This window comes from Labrus bergylta, chromosome 8 (assembly GCF_963930695.1).
Source record: "Labrus bergylta chromosome 8, fLabBer1.1, whole genome shotgun sequence".
NCBI lineage: Eukaryota > Metazoa > Chordata > Actinopteri > Labriformes > Labridae > Labrus > Labrus bergylta.
This window is the reverse complement of record NC_089202.1, coordinates 3,546,684-3,567,587: the sequence shown is the minus strand read 5'-3', so window position 1 is coordinate 3,567,587 and position 20,904 is coordinate 3,546,684. Positions and strand designations below refer to the sequence as shown.

Genomic DNA, 20,904 nt, shown 5'->3' with positions numbered 1-20,904 from the left:
CAGTCAGGAAGGAGTTTGAACACTTTGTCATGTCTAGGCTATGAAAATGATTTGAAAATGAAGGGAAAATGTAACTTTGGGCGTGCTAATTCCTGCTGTTAGGACAAGTTTATATTTTTACTCAAGTTTGAAATGTTTCCATTTACCCTCGTCTTCTTCTCAGTTTGAGCTGCCTAGTTTGAAGTCAAAGCCAAAGAAAAGGTACATTTATAATCCAAAACAATTCTCTCAGTTGTAGGTCTAGATGCTGAAGACATTGAAGAAGACGATGAAGAGGAAGAGGACGGGGAGCAAAAGGCATCAAAAAGGAGGAATTTGGAAATCATCACTTTCACTGAGGAGCAGGCAGCCGAGCTGGCCAAGGACCCCGGGGAGGAGGCCTCAGTGTCGGAGCGGATCCTCGCCCAGTCAGCAGCTGAGAGGGACCGAATCAGCGAGATCAAAGACAAGGCGGTGGAGCTGGAAACAGAACCCAAGTTTGCCAACTGCTGCAACTTCTGCCCAAAGAGCTTCAAGAAGCCCAGTGACCTCGTCAGGTACGATTTGAGTCTATTTTTCTGTCTGACAAACGTAAAACATTTCTTTACGATCCCTTAAAGTCTTTCTATGTGATTTTTCACACTTTAATATAATAGAAATCAAGTATATCCTCTGAAAATAACTCTGTGAGTCATGACTGTCTACAATGGGTGTAACACCCGAGTCCCACTGTCTGTGATGTTTTCAGAGTTTTCAGAGTCCTATCTTCAGTTTGTTTACATCGCCGGGACGGCCAGCTGACTCATCCCCTCACGTGTACAAGTTGTTTAATTGAGGGACTAGAGAAAAGAAGAATAACATACTGTACTCACTGCTTAACTGTGTTTCTAGATCACGCTCATTTCAGGTAAATTTACATGCAGTGTGAAGATACGAGCATAATAAAGATCGCTAGCATTAGCATGCTAACACAACAATGCACCGTGAGTTGTTTTGGTTTCATGCTGGTGCTCAAGGGCGACATCTGCTGGATCAAAAAATCACATATAAAGCCTTTAAAGGAAAACGTAAGTATTTTTACAAGGTCATTTAAGGTCATTATATCTCTGCACTAGCCACCTTCAGAGTAGGCCGTCTGATAAACAAGCATTGTCTCAGTCATGAAGCACATTCATTACAGAGATTTGCACCAAGATTAGCATTTGTAGCTAACTGTATTAAAGAAGACATTTTTTAGTTTGTTAGACCTCCGTCCTTCTCTCTTAGCTCAGCCCAGTTGATCATGACGACGATTAATAAAAGCACAAAGTTGCAAATTGTCTGAAAGTCTTTTCAAAAACCTCAATTATAAAATACCTATGAACATTTTACTAGCTTACAATTAGCAAAACAACCTTGTTATGGTACCAGCTCAGTTAAGAAAAGTTTCTACAGCTTTAACGGTAACTTATACATTTGATGATGCAGGCCATTATTAAAATACATTATTAATAAACCAGTTAAATTGTGTTCCCATTAATGAATATAATTCATATGTTATTGATAAGATAACTTGGAATATGTAGTTTGTCGCAAATGTTTGACCCCCTGCTGTCATGTAAATCCAGAATGAATTCAGCAGTCATGCTTTCCTCTTGCTAGTTAAAATGTAGGTAACATTGTTAACCCATCGCTAAAGGGGAGAACTGCTAAAATAAGTTATTTAATCAATGTTTTACGGACTACTTTAGAAGAAGCATCTCTAGCTGCAGGCTGTTTGTGTGTTCGTTCTTGATTAAGAAGTAACTGGCAACAAAGCAGCTAGCTTCATTAGCTAATCCAGGGGCATTTTCTCTTTACTTTCTTTTGGACGTAGGGACATTCTTTTAAAATGATAAACGTCATGTGTTAATCAGTCTCCAGAGATTTAGGTAACTCAGGCTGCCAAAGTGAAAATCTGACACGACCAATTGTCTGAACAGAGCATGTCAAACATATGACTGTTTGTTAAGAAGACTTCGCTTTTCTCAATTTTCACTACACAAGGTCGTCATTTTGTTTTGCTGTGTGAATAGAGCAACGCAGCTACAGTTACAACTGATAAAATGAGACTGCCAATCCTTTAATGTCTCTAAATCCAACACTTTCTCCCCTTTTTCTCCCCCATTTTTGCTGAATCTGATGTTCACTGTATTTGGCATAGACTAAATTCCTTGGTTTAGGGTAGGCATCCAAGTTCAATTTTATTTTAAGACTGTACGGTCGGGTTGGCTGTTGCTGCGTGTCAGAGTGTCCTTGGCAAGATACTGAACCCTTATTGCTCCTGTCCGCAAAACCAACGATGTGTGAGAGTGTGTGTGAATGTAAAGAAGTGTAAAGGCAACTCAACTGGCTGCTAATGGGGCAGCTGGGCTCAGTTAGTAGAGTTGTCGTCTCTCAACCGGAAGGTCGAGGGTTCGATCCCCAGCTCCTGCAGCAAATGACTGTCAGCCGTCAGTGTGACATGCGGTGTAAAAGCGCTTTGAGTAGTCAGAAGACTGTGAAGTCTCAAGTCCCTTTATCATCCAAATAAATGAATGAAGCCTTTGTCATCAGTGTATAAATGTGTGCAAATAAACAAATTACATTTATTTCATTTCCAGATGATCTGTCTGTCACTGCCTCTGTGAAAGCTATTTGTGTTTGCAAAGAGTTTTAATCATGTTTATATCTGTTAATTATCCATATTAATCTATATTATTTCCTGCAAAGTGAAATTTCTCACATCTGGTCAGACGTTCAGATAACGTGCTCATACATTGAGGTTCTATCATTTAAGTTTCCCTTTAAGTTACAAAATGATATTACAGAAATATTAATTAAATATATTAACGTGCTGCGCCCCTCCAGCATGCAAGAGAGAGAGACACAGCGGGAATGAGCACATATATTCATTCAGCGCAGACATGCGGATCTGCATTGGATCGGAGGTGAGGAGGGATCGAGTGCAGGGAAACTTTTTCTCCACAGGTCTACACAGCCGACATGTTAACTCATTGCGTGTATCCGGCGTTAGTGTTTGTGTCGCTGCACAGGGCATGAAACAGCTTGTGTGTGTGTGTGCGTCTGATCAGCACCAAATCGGCTATAGTCGTGAGGACCGGCCGGTCACCGGTCAGGGCCGAGCAGGCTGAAACTGGATGGTTCCGGTCACATGTTGATCTATCGGTGCACCCTTAGTTAAGATAACGAGTTTAAAAATGTGTGGAGGCAGGCTTTGTCACTTTACCTTGTCATTCTCTGCAAATACTGAATCAATTCCATGCATAGTTAACTTCATCATTCATTTTGTACTGTATATACCCCCTATTTTTATTTTTATTTATCTTATCTATTCTGTTTAATGTGTATTTTGAGCTTACTTGTCTGTGCTGCTGCGATGCCCCAATTTCCCCTCTGGGGATCAATAAAGTATCATCCTATCCTATCCTAGAAAAGGTATAAATGCGTACATCTCCCTGGAAGCTTGTTATTAGAACTCTAAAGTTACAACCACATCCTCAAACTTTGTTCAGCTCAGACTTTTCTATTTCCTAAACAACTCCGATACTGGCCAGTGAGTCATACATAGGAATTAGGATTTCATTTTTGGAGTCCATCTGTGTCTGCAACTTTCTTTGACACTTTTGTAAGAACAGTATTCTGAACTAAAGGAATAAGAAATGAGAGCGCTCTCGGGGTAAACACAGAAACACACAGAAAAGGCTGTTTTGGACTCTGATTCCGTTACTGCACACATACAAACAAAGCATCGCTCTATGTCTTTCCCCCCGCTCTGAATCTCTCATGTGTTTGTGATGTGTAACATTTACCCTGTGTCCCTCTGTTTCAATATTCAGGCACATTCGGATCCACACGGGCGAAAGACCATACAAGTGTGATGAGTGTGGGAAGAGCTTCACAGTGAAATCTACCCTAGACTGCCATGTGAAAACGCATACAGGTAATCCATGATCACATTATTCTCCATCTTTCATAAGGTTGAGGTTCAAGTAATTGCTGTTTACAAGGCGCCTACCGGTTTGTTGCATTTCTGGAACATTGTGGCAGTTAAGACAAGACCATTTGAAACAAAACAGGATCTGCCTGAACCACACAGTTTAATGAACTCTTTAAGTTACACTTCTTTAAAGGGTCACAATATGCAAAATACAGTTTACTATGTTTCTCTAACACTAATATGTGTCCCTAGTCGCTCTACAAACCTCCAAATTATGAGAAAATTCCTGCTCCACTTTATAAAAAATGTGTGCTCAAATAGGCCATTTGGATATTTCCCTTCATGACATCACAAAGGGCAGTAACCCCTCACCGAAGTGGGTGACACTCCCACAGCTAGGTGTTTGTTTTGCACTCTGAGTCTGCCTTCTCAACGTAAACAATAGGGCATGGTGCAAGAAAGCACAAGCCACCCCCTTCTAGAGGGGGCGTGGCCAGACACCGCTCATTTACATATTTAAAGGTACAGACCCAGAAACAGCCTGTTCTGAGCAGGGCTGAAAAAGAGGGGGTTATAGACCTGATCAAATACAGGATCACAGTGGATTTAGAACAAGAAACTTCACACACATGTTTTGAGGAGCTCTGAGACGTACTTAAACTTGTTGAAAAGGAGTATAATAAGTTACCTTTAATGAACAGTTTGACATTTTAGGGAATATCACTTTGTGCTATTTCTTTTTGCCAAGAGTAAAATGAGAAGAGCTGTTCCATTTTCAAAATTGTGCAGTAAATATAAAGCTACCACCAACAGCCAGTTAGCTAGCATTTAGCATTCAACACTTGAAACAGTGAAATAGTTAGCCTTGTTCATCATTTCATGTGACATGATGAACAACACATTGTGTAGTTTCTGTTTTTATATGAGAGTCTGATGTCAGGAAGCTATTTAGCCTGTCACAGAGAACACACAACATTGCTCAAAATCCAACTGTGATTCAGCCTCTACTCATGTTCAGCTGACTGCAGCTAACACTCTCCTTCTCCTCGCAGGCCAAAAACTGTTCAGCTGTCACATGTGCACCACCTCCTTCTCTACAAAAGGCAGCTTAAAAGTGCACATGCGCCTCCACACTGGCTCCAAGCCCTTTAAATGTCCATTCTGCGAACTCCGCTTCAGGACGTCCGGCCACCGCAAAACACACATCCAGTGTCACCTCCGGCCGAACAGCGACAGAAACAAATCCAAGCGCTCTGCCTCTTCTGCTGGTCAGGCCAGTCAGGGCCATGAATCAGCGGCTGGACAGGGTGTGGCATCAGGCCAGGGGCAGCAGCATGTGGCTTCAGATGCTCTTCAACCTGTGGGACTCTTACAAACATCCAACTCTGACCCCAACATTTATCTCCCAGCCAGCCAGTTTGACCAGAATCTACTACAACAGGGACTAGTGGGAGGGGCCATCCTGCCTGCGTCCATGTCAGGTAAGATTTAGGGATACACAACTTACACAACCATAAAATCCCGAAACTACCACTTAAATCAATATATATAATTTTAAAGTAATTGTAAAAAACAAAATCAAATGTATATCATAAGATCAAGTTTAGCTCATATCCCTCATCCACACGTTTGCTATAATGCTTGTCTCGTTGGGGGTAGCAAGGGTTGGAGCTGATCCTAGCTGAGAGTCAGGGTATATCCTGGACAGGTAGCCAGCTAATCACAGGGCAAACCATTAACACCTCATTCACACCTACAGGCTATTTCAGGCATTGGGGGGGGGGGGGTTCAAGGCAGAATTACTTAAAAATCTTAAAGGTTTTGTAAATTTGATAAAATTAAAATGTTCACATAAAAGCCACACACATTTCCAAAATAAATCAGGTACTTAAAGCCAAGGCCGTCCATACCGATAAAGGGGAAACTTTCTGGGGCAGTCAAATGGAGTTTAGCAAAAATATGGTCCATCCTAATTTTAAACAAAAATTACCACATTTTATTTAAACCTAAATACTCACCATTAACTCTTTAAGTGAAAAAAACACTAATTTTCTTAACAGTTGCTTTTTTTAGAGAATGTTACTGGTGTAAGGCTCAGAGGGAGTTAATGTTAGCCAGGAGGCTAGCGCTAACACTACTGATTGAATGTGCATACTTTAGTTTAAATCATGTCCTGTGATGGCCCATTATTTGGCCTTTCAGGTGCCCAGCCATTTTTGTGGGCGGGCCTGCTTAAAGCCAAGCAGGATTTTGGATTTCAACAAAAGTTATGACATTGCAATTAATCAGAGACCCACCAAGGCAGTGCAGTAAGACTGTGGAACACTATAAAATGAGAGAATTAGCATATTAACACATGTAGCGCAGAGCAGTGTGCCAAGAAACCAATCACTGCAGTTTGAGGAGATAAGTTGGAGAGGATGAAATGACCTGAAACGCTTAAATGAAGACACTAAATTGTATTATCCTAAAGAGTGTCTTACCCTGATGGCAACGTCATGCTGATGATAAATGCAGTGAGTTTATGGGGGTGACTGAAATACTGAAGGGATCATCATGCACACTGTTTATTTGTTATCAGTTGGAAGCATCAGCCCTGGTGCTCAGGATAAATTCCCTCTCATTGTCTAAAAGACCAACACATGTAGGAGCATGTTTGTTTTTGTTATAGCAAAAATCCACTTCTTGTGCGCTCCTGTTCCTCCAATCACAGGAAACCATTTGACAGTTTCAACACAAATCTGCTCTGTCAAGGCAGCAGAAATCCTCCCAAAAGCTGACAAACATTCACATTAAATTCTTGTATTCAGAACAGCTGCATAACTGGATAACACATCTAGGTGTCTAAAGGGTCTCTCTTTCACACATCCAGATTTTGCTGAGAGGTTTGTGACGTGTGGATAAAATAGTTTGGTTCTGAATAGGCAAAAAATGACACTAAGCTTTGAAATGGAAAGAGGATTATCAGATAAATCAAATACATCATGTATATATGATAAGGTAGTTTTATGTCCATTTTGAATCAAGCTCTTTGAATAGCCATGAAGGGAAATAACAGTACCCTTTTAAGTTTTGATCAAACAGATTCATGAAGATACTGGACTGTTGTCTTGGTGCTCTGGCTGTTACAGAGACTCTGTGCATTTTAAATGCAGAATTATGCACCTTTATCCTCCTATGCATCTAAGTTCAATGTGTTGACTGAAGTCTGACTCAATTTTGCAGCCATAAAATGGTTTTGCACACAGCTCCAGGAATTTCTAGTTTCTTACACTCTTACTCTACTGTATTTCTGGTTCTTTTTTAAAAGGCAGAATGTGTGACATTTAACACATAAATACAGCAGAGATCCAGTACATCCTGTATAAATATCTCTCTGAGTCATGACTGTCTACAATGAGTGAGACGTGTGAGCCCGGCTGTCTGTGATGTTGTCTGAGCCGTGTTTACATGGACGGGATGGGATGACTCCTCCCCTTGTGTATAAAAGCTGTTTGAGTGAGGGACTATAGATACTGTACTCACTGCTTATTTGAATGTCATGTAAGTGTTTTTAGATCACGGTCTTTCCATGTAAATTTACATGCAATGTGAAGCTACGAGCTAACTAACGAGTGCTAGCATTAGCCTGCTAACAGTGCAGCTTGTGCTTAGTGCTTAATTATGGTGGTCCAATTGAAAACTCCCTTGTGCAAACGCGAGGGGTTGATGTGTGTCGCTGGAGGAGAGCGAAGGCTTCAGTATGGAGGAGGCATGGCCAAACAGCAGTTTGTTTTGGTTTCATGCTGATGCTCCAATGCGACATCTACTGGATCAAAAAGTTGCGCATTCTTCCTTTAAAGAAAAAGTGTAGACTTGTCTAAAATTAAACCTCTCTAGAAGAAGTCTCTACTTTTACCATTTGGGAAGACATCATTTCCAGGTTTTTCTTTGTTCTCCTTTTCTCTTACTCTTTTTGTTTTGTGAAACTTACATAAACTATCGGTGACCCCCGTCTGTTTTTGAGAGACTTACTATGATCTTTGTGTCTCCAGGGTCATTCTTGTATTTGACCACAAAAAGCTATCTCTATATTTTACACCAACACGCTATGAAACGTCACTTTTATTCATGAAGCCTGTTGGCTCTCTACCCGCTTTTACCTTCGAACAGAGTGGAGTCATTATTTGAGACCTCAGAATAGAAATGTTGTGACTTTGTATTCCCCTGGAATTATCAATTGAATAAGCAGAAGGTTGTTTATAAAATGTTAGCACAGGTGGAGGCTGGAAAAAGAACTGCTTTCAGTTCCCTTTACTACAAAGTGGGATGAGTGCGAATATCAAATGTAAAATATCTTAATATGTATGTTTGTCTCTCTCTCTCTGTGTGTGTGTGTGTGTGTGTGTGTGTGTGTGTGTGTGTGTGTGTGTGTGTGTGTGTGTGTGTGTGTGTGTGTGTGTGTGTGTGTGTGTGTGTGTGTGTGTGTGTGTGTGTGTGTGTGTGTGTGTGTGTGTGTGTGTGTGTGTGTGTGTGTGTGTGTGTGTGTGTGTGTGTGTGTGTGTGTGTGTGTGTGTGTGTGTGTGTGTGTGCACTACAGCTGCAGGAGACCTGACTGTGTCTCTAACAGATGGTCTAACCACACTGGACGGCATCCACCTGCAGCTGACGCCTGCCAGCCTGGTGTGCCCCAACGTCCAGATCTCTGGCATTGATACCAGCAACATAAACAACATCACACTCCAGGTAACACACACATCCTCCACGTCATCATAACACTGATCTAACGTTATTGAGATGTATGATACATAAACTTATTTTGGCAAGGAATCAAGTTCCCTGTAAGTGGAGCTGCCTTTCATTAATATGACAAACTGAAACTTATTTCTCATGAAATGCATTTGAAGCACCACTTAGAAAAGAAATAAGAAAAGGTGATGTCTATTTAACGGGCTTATTCCTTAATTACTTTATAAGTATGCACCATCATTGAGAAACTGATGACTAACCTAAACCTAAATGTAGCATTAATATCAAGCAGCAATCTCCGGTCTGACAAAATGAAGCAAAAGCTGAAGTGCAAAATCCTGCTGTTCCTCGACCTTCTGCTTGAGGCTGGCTCCATGAAGCCTGGGAGTCACAGACACATGACAGGCGAAACAGATTTGACAGTACAGCATGTTCACAGGCAGGTACAAAAAATGGAAAAAGTCGGATTAGTTATTGTCATGATGGGCACAGACCGGACAGGGGGACAATTTTATTTTGATGTAACTGCTCCGTTTATCGGATATGTGTTATCCATTGTTAGTCCCGTAGCTGACATGATTGACAGGTGGGCGCGATGTAACGGTTTGTCATAAGGTTTAAAACCCGCCTCAGCTCCAGCTCTCAGCCTGTCGTTAGGTTGACTGAAAGTTAGGCTGAGACTGGATTTCCAGCATGGAGGCTGCTGCCGATGAGCCTCATGAGCCCCCTGCAGTTACAGATAGCGGACGTCACTCAGGCTTCCTCAGTCCATTAATATTTACAGTCTATGGCGGTGTTACTCAACCCGAGGCTCTCGAGCACCATGTGGCTCATTTGGGACTAGTTGTGGCTCTTTTAGGTCCTACTTGGAGAAAAAAAATCAAAAGTAATTATTAAAAAAATGGAAACATTGTCAGCAGAAATGATTCTTTGCATGTCATGTCACTGTGTTTCCCACACATATTTTAGGAAAGAAAGAGGTTTTTTGATTGTGGCTCTTAGAGAAATATTTTTTGGTCAATGTGGCTCTTCGGTCTAACAAGGCTGAGTACCACTGGTGTATGGTTACTGGTAATACATAGAAAATCTGAAACTCTGGATGATAGGCCATTCAAGTAAGGTTTATATAAAGAGACATAAAATATTGGCTATTAAAGTGTTTAATGGTTTAATATTTCTGTTATATAAGCCTTATCTTCTGTGGTCATTCATAATGTAGGATTGTGGTAAACATATAAAAAAACTTTCTTATGTCCTCATCTTTTCTCTGCTCAACATTTCTAATAATACAAATAAACTTTGTTTATTAAGTTAAAGTGGAGCAGTGGTGTAGACTTGTTGTTTACACTTTGAAGTGAAAAGCTCTGTGAACATTCAAATTATGAGAACACACCAAACCATTACACTGTTGCTGCTATTTAAAGGGGCTATATATAACTTTCAAAAATACTGCGTTTGTAGCGACACCGCATGGCCGTTAGGCAAACTGCACCAGTAACCTGTTGCTCGCTCTCTCTCGCCTGCTCATCATACATGTTCGTACGTACATGAACGAGCATTTTTCATCAGCCGTGAAACACTGGATATTTACCGTCATAATGTTTACAGAGGAGGTAAGTGGTCATACACATGTGAAAGTCTGTGAAGGAGTCTGTGGGTCTGTATTCATTCTCCATCCTACAAACGACAGTCTCTGCAGGCACTGGCTGAGAGCAGGAGTGTGTGATGAGTTTGTCTGCCTTTGAGAGCTCCTAGAGCGCATAGAAGTGTGTGGAAGACGGCCTCTGGCTGTAGTGGGAGTGTGTGATGAGTTTGTACTGTTGATCTCTGTAAGCAGAGCGGAGTGAGGAGGACGTTGAGAACGTGCATAAAATGTCACTTCCTGGAGCTTTCGCGGAAAATAAAACCTGGGGAAACTTTTTATACAGGCAACACAGATAGACAGTGAACATCTACTTCTTCACATCAGTTAACTGTTCGCTTATTAATGGGCAATAAAAAACGATTTACACATGTAAAAAGTTACATATAGCCCCTTTAATGAACCCAATATCAGGAAGTTATTCAGTTTGTTTTTTGTGACTTGTTTGTTAATACTTTAGCCTTTTCAGACAAAATCCTTCATCTTCATCAGTTAATCGAGCGGCTGAAGCAGTCGACATTTTAATTCTTCCCGCGGTGTATTATCATCTCATCCGAATCATTTCACTCAGTTACTTCCACTGATTGTGATAATGATGGTTTGTTCATGGCATCATGTGGTGCCAGCTCTACACCTGTAGACCGGGTGTTTGTTTTTGTCAGCTTGTAAGTGTGTTTGCATCAAACCAAACGAGAAGTCTACTGGAGGAGAAAGAGCACCAGAACGAGACTGAACAGAGCTGCTTCATGGGAAGCCTGTGATGAGTTTAGTTCAATCAGCTATAAAAACAACAAATGAAAATGTTTTCTCTAATCTGCACAGTGTCGGATGAAGCTCATCCAATTCTTACATGCTTGATTGTTAGATTAATCCTGGAATTTGTTCTGATTTTGTTCAACCAAAAGCATTCAGTGTCTTCAGAATAGACACTGAATGCAGAATAGACAGAATATCATTGGCAATGAATAACTACACACTGACAGCAACACAACTTTTACATTTGTTCATTCATACAAATGTCATCTGACTTCTTTGACTGAAATGTAGTCCATGGATTTGAAGTTGACAAAAAGCTTAATAATGTGGAATATATTGCATTTTGCTTCATGATCCTGAAATGTTCTCCAGAAAGAAACCATCACTCCTACGGCTGTTGCTGTGCCCCAAAACATTTCAACAAAAACACCCCCTTCTTCCTCAGCGAAAACACATTTAATCTATCTTGTAAATTATTCAATACATTTAAAGGGATTTTATTGGTATGGGACACATTGGTTTACCATTCCAAATCAAGAGTGAAATAAAAACACAAAAATGAAGTACAATGAGTGATTAACAGAGAATAAGAAGCAGAGCTGTGCCAGGTTGCACACATACATATAAAATGTCATGTTTGACCTAAAGATACAAATTGTAAATGTACTTAAAATTTAAACAAGTTAAGAAAACATACAATAACAATAGATTTTTAAACAAGAATGTATAAATGTAGGCTTTCTTGGTTTAAAGGTGAATTTATAAAACTGTGATCTTTGTGTATTTATAGTGTTCCCCGTGTACAGAGATGAGCAGTGCAAATAAGGAATACACAGATGGTTCATGAGAAGTATCTTTTGATTTCTCTGACAGATTGACCCAGCGCTCCTGCAGCAGACATTACAACAAGGTGGCCTCCTCTCTCAACCCTTAAGTGTTGATACTGGTCTCGTCTCCAACTCTGGCAGCCAGCTCATGTCCACCTCTGACCCCTCGGTATCTGCAAATGTTGTGCTCCACCCACTGACCAGCCTGGCCCTGCAGCCCTCCTCCATTAACCCTGCTCAGGTCACAATGGCCGGTCTCTCTGAGCAGGACGCTTCAGGTAAATATGTTATGACTTTAGAAAGAACTGACTTAGCCCTCTTTAAAATCACATGACACGGATAGCTAAAGTGTGTTTTTTCTTTGGATCCTATAGGTTCTCAGGATCTAAGCCATGTGATGAGCAGCTCGGGGCTGGTAGCTGGAGGTACCAGTGGTCAGGAGATCACGCTGACCATCAACAATTCCAGCCTGTCTCAAGCCCTCGCCTCAGCGTCGTGTGCCAGCGGTGCTGCAGGAAACCCTCAGGAGATCACCCTCACCATATCAGGTCAGGACAACTTTATACGATGCAGGTCAAGCAAGAATGTTGACAAATACACAGTGGTGGAATAATAATAATTATTAGTAATAATTCACCACACAAGTAAAAATCCCATTCATTTTCTTCACAGCTGATTTGATTATAAGCAATAATGTCGTAACCATCCAAGGTAGACTTACCACGAGCATGTGTGAAACGATGGTTTATGCTCCTGTGGAAGACACAAGTTCATATGATTTCAACCTCAAGAAAAACATGGTTTATTTGCGATTTAGGGAAAATAACTACACTGCACGATCGTAGAGTGTCAACGCGACATCTCTGATTGGTGGAGCTTTTGCTGTTACCATGGCAATGTTTCCCGCCCCTAGGCGCCGAATGTGAACAGATAGTTAGCTAACATTAAATGTACTAAAAACTTTATTATGCTGCAGTAAATGTAGTTTATATTTTCCACAACACAAACTACAAGATATCACAACACTTGTGTTACCGGAGTAAACACTGTAACAACGACAAAAGTTAAAATTTAAGAAGAAGCGATGTCATTCGCAATGGATTGTGGGAGAGGTAGTGCCTTGACTCTGGACGAAAGTCTTTAACCTTTGCCCTTTTTTCTGTTTTTTAATGTCCTTTTGGCGCAGAGTATAAATGTACTATAGTGATGAGTTTTGTAGTAGCTGGTTGTATTGGTTCAAGGCTTCAATCTCTTGATATAAAGTTTATGTGAAATGTCGATGGAGGATTTGAATGGTAAATTTACTTCACACACTTATCATCTATTACAAGACAATGTAAACAATTATCTTAAAATTCAGTGTAATGAGTGTAAATGTTTTTTTTTCCTTGTTTAACATAAGTATTGTAACATTTTAAGGACTAAAGACCTTTTCATGCTAAAAACCATAAACATAGCATTGGCTGGAAAACACATCTTCACACTGAAAACATGCTTTATATCCTCGGCTCATCAAAACTAGTCTAGGTAGAGATATCTGTTACTACAAACCTATTCACCTTGAATATTATATACAGTTGTAGGTGAACCAATGCAACAGATATTTTTGTTGGTACTATGGTAGTATTTCTTAAAACGAAAGCAAAGTACTAAAGTAGCCAAGCACTTCTTTTGACCACTGCAAACAGAGCATCACTCTGTGGACCTTAATCTTGTCTCGTCCCGACTACAGAACCAATCAAAGAATAACAAATGGATTTAAAAAAACATCCCAGTAGGATCCAAAACACCTTTATTGATTTTCCTCATGCAGGCAAGCATGTTTGCAGGAAGAGAGAAAAGAAAACTGACACACTAATAACTCATAACCCTTTCTTACATTCTAAAGCCCCTACACAAAACAAGATCAAAAGCTTCAGTATCAGAGCTCATGAGTAATGCACCTTCTTTACCAACCAATATTTTGGTCCTATATAGAAGCTCAGGATATATGAGTATCAGCTGTGTTGATGTAGTTAGTGTCTGAGCCCGTTTGAGACATCATAGATCATCTCGTGCTGCGTGACTGGAGCACAGAGATTCTTCCCGGCACTACTCAGCCTTCCTCCATTTAGCATTCTGCTGTATTTATTGTTCTTTCCTTTAGACCAGGGTTATTGCAAGTTATTATTATGTAACGCCTTATGTTTTGTTTTTCTTAATCTTCAAGCTGCACCAAGACTTTCAGTTTGTAGGTTTTTTTTCACAGTTTATTGATTTTTTTTCCATAAAGTGGATGCAGTCGTGAAGACATGGAGATAAATCATAGTGAAGGGGTTCCAAACAAAATGTCCAAAGTAATTTAGAGTCTCTGTCATTTTATCTATATTGCTGTACCTTCTTTCAGAGGTGCACACAAGACTTTCCCTCCTTAAATAAGCCACAATATTTGACTTCCTATTCCTTACAGCCAAACAACCAAAGCTTAGAAAGTGAACATATGTGGAAAAAGTAGAGCTAAATGTTTCTGATTGTGGAGTAATTGCTTTTTTTGCAGGTCAGGATCTGCTTGCCCAGCATAGCCACCCAAATGGTGCTGAGATCAACGGCAGCATCAGGCTAGCATCTCCACTCAACAGCCAGCCCACTAACGCTACCCTGACCATCACAAATGACCACCTCCTACCTCAGAGCCCTAACAACACTGGAATGGCAGGTAAGACGAGTAACACCGCGTGTGTTTAGTATCCATGTGTGACTGGAAAGGAATGTTCTCAGTGTTGTGTTGAACAGAATACCAAAAGGATAATGCAATCGTGTTCAGTCCCTGAAGCAGATATTATGTCTTGTCCTTATGTGAGACATTGAAAGTTATTTTGTGGCCTTTGTTTTTTTAATCAAAACCCTGCTCAGTGTGTGGAAATCTCATCTGCAATGTACTTGTCTTGAAGTCAAAATGCCACAGCAAGTTCCAAATTGGCATCACAATTTATAGTGCCGCAATGCCACCTCATCATCAAAACTTTAATAGAGAGTGTTAATGAAACTGTTAGCGATGTGTTATGTTTATCCATTTTTTTTTACCTCTATCCCTGTCTCTTACTGTAATTCACAACCAGCCATGCACATCAATTTTTAGCCCTGTTCAGACTGCTGTTCGTAATGTTATACGCCCCTGTGACATTTTGGATTCAATCTGAATGTGCACGTAGGCGTAATGGGTGGGTGGGGGGTGGGGGGGGGCAAAGTGATCCCTTCTCTATACCGTCTTCAGAGGTAGTAACAGAGGCTTGACAGAGCGGGCAAAATGGTTTCAGCAGAGCCAGCAGTGTGTTTGTGCATGTCTGACTGTGTGTCTATACGGAGCTCCAACTGTGCCATGCTTCCTCAACGCTGACACGCAATGTGAATTCACAGTCTGGGACACCAATATGACAACATCACTGAGCTTTGTTAGAGCAATATTGCAGAAAATAAACAGCATGACAGCTAAAGAAATACATCTTACTCCCTTATGTAATAAAATGAGTTGGGAGTGATATTTACATTTTATATTTTAATTTAAATGCACTTAATTAAATTTGAATGATGTAATGCTTCACACATGACCTAGAATCACTTTGCCAATGTGTGAATCGATTGTAAGTTGAAAAGGAGATCTGGCCTGTCTTTCTCAGCTGACACTAACTACCATAGACTGATTGTTATAAGAGGATTTGGGTCCGTTTACAGGAAAAATATAAATGATGAACCCTCCGGAACCTTGCTTCATTTTGACTTTAATAAATGACTGGATCCCCATAATGCAGACAAACCCAGCAAATAGGATAAAAGGTCATACCAGAAATAAAGGTTACAGACAATGAGGCCTTCTTTGGGTTTTGACAGCCCAATAGCACGGGCATATTGCTAGATAGCTTATATGGCAAGATATCATATCAGTGAAATACTTGACTTGGCTGGCTTTCCATTTGCAAATTACTTTAACAGTTAATTTTACAATAAACTACTTCCATGCAGTTTAGCCAAGCTACAGCTCGCTGGCTAATCTACCACAATTGCACACTTTAGTTATGGTTAGCTGACTGGATAGGAACATTTTTTAAGCTTGCCTAGTTATTTCAGTAGCAATTTTGATCCATGATACTAACTAGCCAATCTACTAACTAATCTACTAATCTACTTGTTTTGTTGTATAAAACATAAAACAACTGGCCAACAAAAAGGATGCTTACCTGTCAGTAGGCGGAAAGATGCCACAACCTTTGACTTATTTGTTACCATTTATGAAGATCTCCATATTGGACCTTTGATAACCTTTGGGTGGTTTACTTTTATTCTAAACTTTATATTGAATCTCTGTGGGACAGAAAGTGTTTTGAAAGGCCAGCTGTTCAGGTTATAAAGAATCCAACTTCTCTCTTTAAGTCTTTTTTTCCACACAGCTATATTCTTGTGGAAACACCATAAATGCACACAAAAGCCACCTTTGACCTGCATCGAGCCATCATTAGTGACCTACAGCCCTCAGTCGTAACACTACTTGATCCACTTTCCCACTTTAAGTCTTTTGGTTTACAACAAAGTAGGATGTACCCCGCTGGCTGCAATGCATATATCACCACGATTACCCTCTTGAGCCTTACTAATGGCTACCCATTTAATGGAGTGAACACCCACACTTAATGAGAGGTCCTTATCTAAACTGAAGGCGCCACCATCATATAAAGAACAGGGATTTGTGTCAGATGAGACTTAACTCTTGCTGGATGAAACTACAAATGATAAATCACATAAGGTATCTTGACAATAAGACTGAGATGTATTTTCAGTATGTGTGACTGATGACAAAGCCTTTTCTGTCTGTCAGGAGAGTGAATAACAGCGTTCACCAAAACAGCGGTATGCTGTAGCTTCTTCAAATACAAAGGCCACATGACAGGCATGACTCACAGGCCACCGCATGAGAGTGACTTTAGCTCGTATTCCTTTAATGGTTCAAAAGAAGCTTCCCTTGCTTATGGAACTAGCGATATCTCCAGGGATGAAACATTGGTGGAGCAGCTCAAACAGTCCTTCAATCAATGCCCTTTTTCATGAAACATCATGCAATGGTGTATTAACACGATATGGAGCCACCAAAAATCATTTGTGAAGCTGCAATAGCCCAGGGGTAGATTTTCATGGGTGAATAGGTCTTACTCTTAAAGGGGCGGCTGATGCCACTACCCTTTGGTAGTGTCGGTCCTCTCTCAAACAGAAAGTCGGAGGTTGTGTTCTTGGGAAAGACACTTAGCCACAAGTTGCTCCCGCTGCTTCGTCAGAGAAATATGAATGTGTACGAATGGGATTAGTTAGTACTGATGGTCACTTTACATAGCAACCGCTGCCATCAATGTATGAATAGTTGTAAATTGGTAGGTTTAACCTGCAGTGTAAAAGACTGGAAAATGGCTATACAAGTCCAGTGGGATTAATAAACAAATATTAAAGCTTAGCTATTAAAGCTACAACTCACATCTACTATGTCTATCTCCTTTTATCCATGATTTACAGAACAGTTGTGTTTGCAAAATGTCCCAAAATAAATGCAAAATAATGTTCCAAAATAAATGCAAAAGGCATTTTTCTACTCAACACAAAATCTGCATTAATTGTTCTGAGGGTAGCTGATAATTCATCGGACTGCATCAACATGGTGTGAAAGCAGGGCCAATATACCCAGGCTTCATTCAATGTGTAAAATATACCCAGTCTTTTAGGACTATAAATAATCTGTCATGACGTACGAATGTGTGCTAAACAGTAATCGATTCAAAAGATTGACATTTGTGTGTGGCAAAGTCAAATGAGAATGATTGTTACTTAGAATAAAGTGCAGTCTGCTCAGGGATAACAGAGAAATGGGCTTGTGTGCTGTGAAGTGAGCAAATATGATTTGTTTTGTGAGAGATGGCTTCCTGATTGTTCTGTCGACTGGATGTCTGTCACCTAAGAAGCTTAATCAGATTTCCACTCTCTTCCCCCTCTCTTCATTACTCTCCCCCACTCTCTCAACTCAAGTGAAAAACATTCCCTGCTGCTTCTCCGAGGCACCAAGAGCATATCAGCTGTATTGATTAGACTGAAGCATTCCTTTCACTCAGTATGTAAATGTGCTTCAACCTGAGCTCGACGAACCGTACAAGCATACACCTTAATAACTGATAATATGATGAACATTCCCTCCTGGCAAAGTAAATGATATATGGATACTGTTGCTGTAGTAAGGGGCAAATCACCAGGAGGTGACCTTTAACAAATACAAGTAGACAGTTTAGGGTCAGCCTGACAGTCTGTACACTGCACCCAATACTAGTCACTTCAATTCAGATTGGGCCTGTAACCCTACAAACCATTCTAGAGCAGAAAGAGTGAGAGAGTTTTATTTTACATTGATTCAAATTCAATCATCTGGAATTAATCCATCCTTGACTCTCAGAAGCAATTCTTTTGTTCCTTGTGCTTCATTATTACAAGGAGCTAAATGACGCGTATGACTGTCAGACATAACTGTCTGTAGTTTGTTTCAGAGAGGCATTTATTCAAGGAAGAACAAAGGGTAGATGAAACACTGACTTTCAATTGAGGGGAATTTGACGTAATGTCAAGTAATGTAAAAAGATTAATAAATCCTTCTGCTGTATCTCTGCTCAGTTTGAATCACTGCAGGTCACTGACAATGATGCCAGGTTTGGTTTAATACAACAGCAAACTCTCTTTCTGTAGATTTTTTTGGCAGACTGATGTACCCATTCACAGTGAAATCAATATGTAAAGAATTATCTCTTCTATCATGACATCATGCAATCTGAACTCATAGCTCAGGTATTTTTTATTAGTATTAACAGTGGTTTATAGTTAAAAGAATCACCATGCACTACAGGTAGACCTGCTCCTTCTTCATGTGTCATTAAAGTAATCACTGTAAACACAAAATAACATCATCGTTCTTAAAGGTTTCATTTCACAGCCGCTCACTTTAATGGCCTGTAATGGTCCCCATTTCAAGAAATCCTGTTGTTTGTATACAGTCTTCTACGTTTTCCACAAAAGGAATACAGCTCTGGCTGGTATTGAAAATGGTTTCATTAACTAGTTGATGGTAATGGGTGTAAAAGCTCTCTCTAACCTTGCTTTTTCTCTCTCTTGATAGTTACCAGCCTGCCACAGAGCACCACCCTATCACATACTGTTGCGTCCCAGAGCCTAGTGATGTCACCAGGAGGTGTGGCAAGTGATAATAGTGTCACGCTGACACTGGCTGATGCCCAGGGCATCCTGGATGGAGTCACTCTAAATCTCAATACACAGGTAAAACAGATTCATAGTACACACAAACTAACATGTAGCATTTGTTTTTAGCCAATTATTTGAATCATGATATTTTTTAAAGGTCACATATTGAAGTTTAAATAAGTCTCACAGGTCCCAAAAACACATCTGTGAAGATTTTTGAAAGCGGCAGTAGCTCAGTCCATAGGGACTTGGGTTTGGAACCGTTGGGTCGCCGGCTCAAGTCCGGATGCGGACTATAATATGGAAGTTGGTCTGGTAGCTGGAGAGGTGCCAGGGCATTTCCCGAGTACTGCAGAGGTGCCCTTGACCCTCAAATGCTCTGGTAGAATTGTGTAGAAGCCCGACTCTGACATGTCTCCACTAATGCATGTCCACAGATCCTGTTTGTACATGTGTGTAATACGGGCCTATGTGTGTGAGAAGCATGTCTCTCTATAACAGAGTGTAAACCCAGAATCCCTCTCAGAGATTACTAAAGTATATAAAATTCAAATTAAAAAAATTCACCCACATGGGGAAGGGGTTACTGCCCTTTGTGATGTCACATTTGGAAAATCTCCAAGACAGCCTGTTTCACATTTTTCTGAAAAGTGGAGCAGGCAAAAGACATAGAGGGTTATCTCATAATGTATTTATAAAGTTTATTTTTCATCATCTATAACCTTTAAAGTCTATGTAATTCTCAAGATGGCTGGACTCTATAAGTTGACATAATGTGAGTGTCTTTAAATCTTTAGGGTCCAGGATTTCCTGCAGTGCTGAATGACTCTGGTCTATCAGGACAGCCAGCCGTCTCAGGCCAGCAGGTCATATTGGTCAGCCACCATCCTCAATCCACAAACGGAGTGTCTGACAATGGATACAATGTGAGTGTGTTCTTCTTGTATTGTGAAATGTAAGATATCCAGGGGTGAAGTATCTATACATCTCTGACTTTCTGCTTAAGATGACATCACAATGAACCCAGGAATCTGCTGCGATGGAAAGCTTATTTTAAGAAATATGATATGCCCTGAAATCACAAATCATCTATTTGGGCTCTTCTGCAACAGGCTGCCTCAAATCGTTCTTTGCATTTGGAGTATTTAGCCTTTTTAAAAGTAGATAAGGATATTTTAATATCGTGATTTCTCACCATAAAATTTTTAATTGATTGACAGCTCAAAGAAACATACAATAAACTAATAATCTAAATAAAGAGGGTATTATTGAGATGTACAAATTAGTTGACATTTTGCCTAAATTTAGTCAAGATTGGTCTACAGAAACTTTGGTTGTGTATTTGAATTTGACGTATTATACCGATAATACAGATAGTTTCATTGCTTTTGTAGGTGTGAGATTTTGTGTGCATTTGCAAATCTGTTCTTTTTTGTTTCTGTGATCTAGATCACTGTTGATGGCCATAAGGGTGGGAAGTCTGGCCACACAGAGGTTGATAATCGAAACCAGTGTTACTACTGCAGCGAGGCATTTGAGAGCGTCAACACACTGCGACGCCACTGTAGGCAAGCTCACGGCAAGGACCGCTGTCACGTCTGCAGCCTCTGTAACAAGGCCTTCAAGAGAGCTACACACCTGAAGGTAACAACTCTCATTCAAGCGTATATGGGAATGTTCAATTTAACTGCTTTTGAATGTTTAGTGATGGATTTTATTGAATGCAGCATCTTCTGTTTTAGCAATTTATTTAAGGA

The 20,904-nt window shown here is 40.2% G+C and overlaps 1 protein-coding gene across 1 annotated transcript in view; it reads left to right on the top strand.

Annotated features, from left to right (window-relative positions):
- LOC109984324 (zinc finger protein 236) overlaps window positions 1-20,904 on the top strand; it is a 65,308-nt gene that overhangs the window by 28,999 nt on the left and 15,405 nt on the right. Inside the window, exons 20-29 of the mRNA XM_020634431.3 lie at window positions 233-536; window positions 3,837-3,940; window positions 4,990-5,418; window positions 8,517-8,662; window positions 11,937-12,168; window positions 12,265-12,438; window positions 14,427-14,585; window positions 19,065-19,222; window positions 19,945-20,073; window positions 20,597-20,791. Coding sequence (XP_020490087.1) covers window positions 233-536; window positions 3,837-3,940; window positions 4,990-5,418; window positions 8,517-8,662; window positions 11,937-12,168; window positions 12,265-12,438; window positions 14,427-14,585; window positions 19,065-19,222; window positions 19,945-20,073; window positions 20,597-20,791 — 2,030 coding nt within the window. The remainder of the gene's footprint in view (window positions 1-232; window positions 537-3,836; window positions 3,941-4,989; window positions 5,419-8,516; window positions 8,663-11,936; window positions 12,169-12,264; window positions 12,439-14,426; window positions 14,586-19,064; window positions 19,223-19,944; window positions 20,074-20,596; window positions 20,792-20,904) is intronic.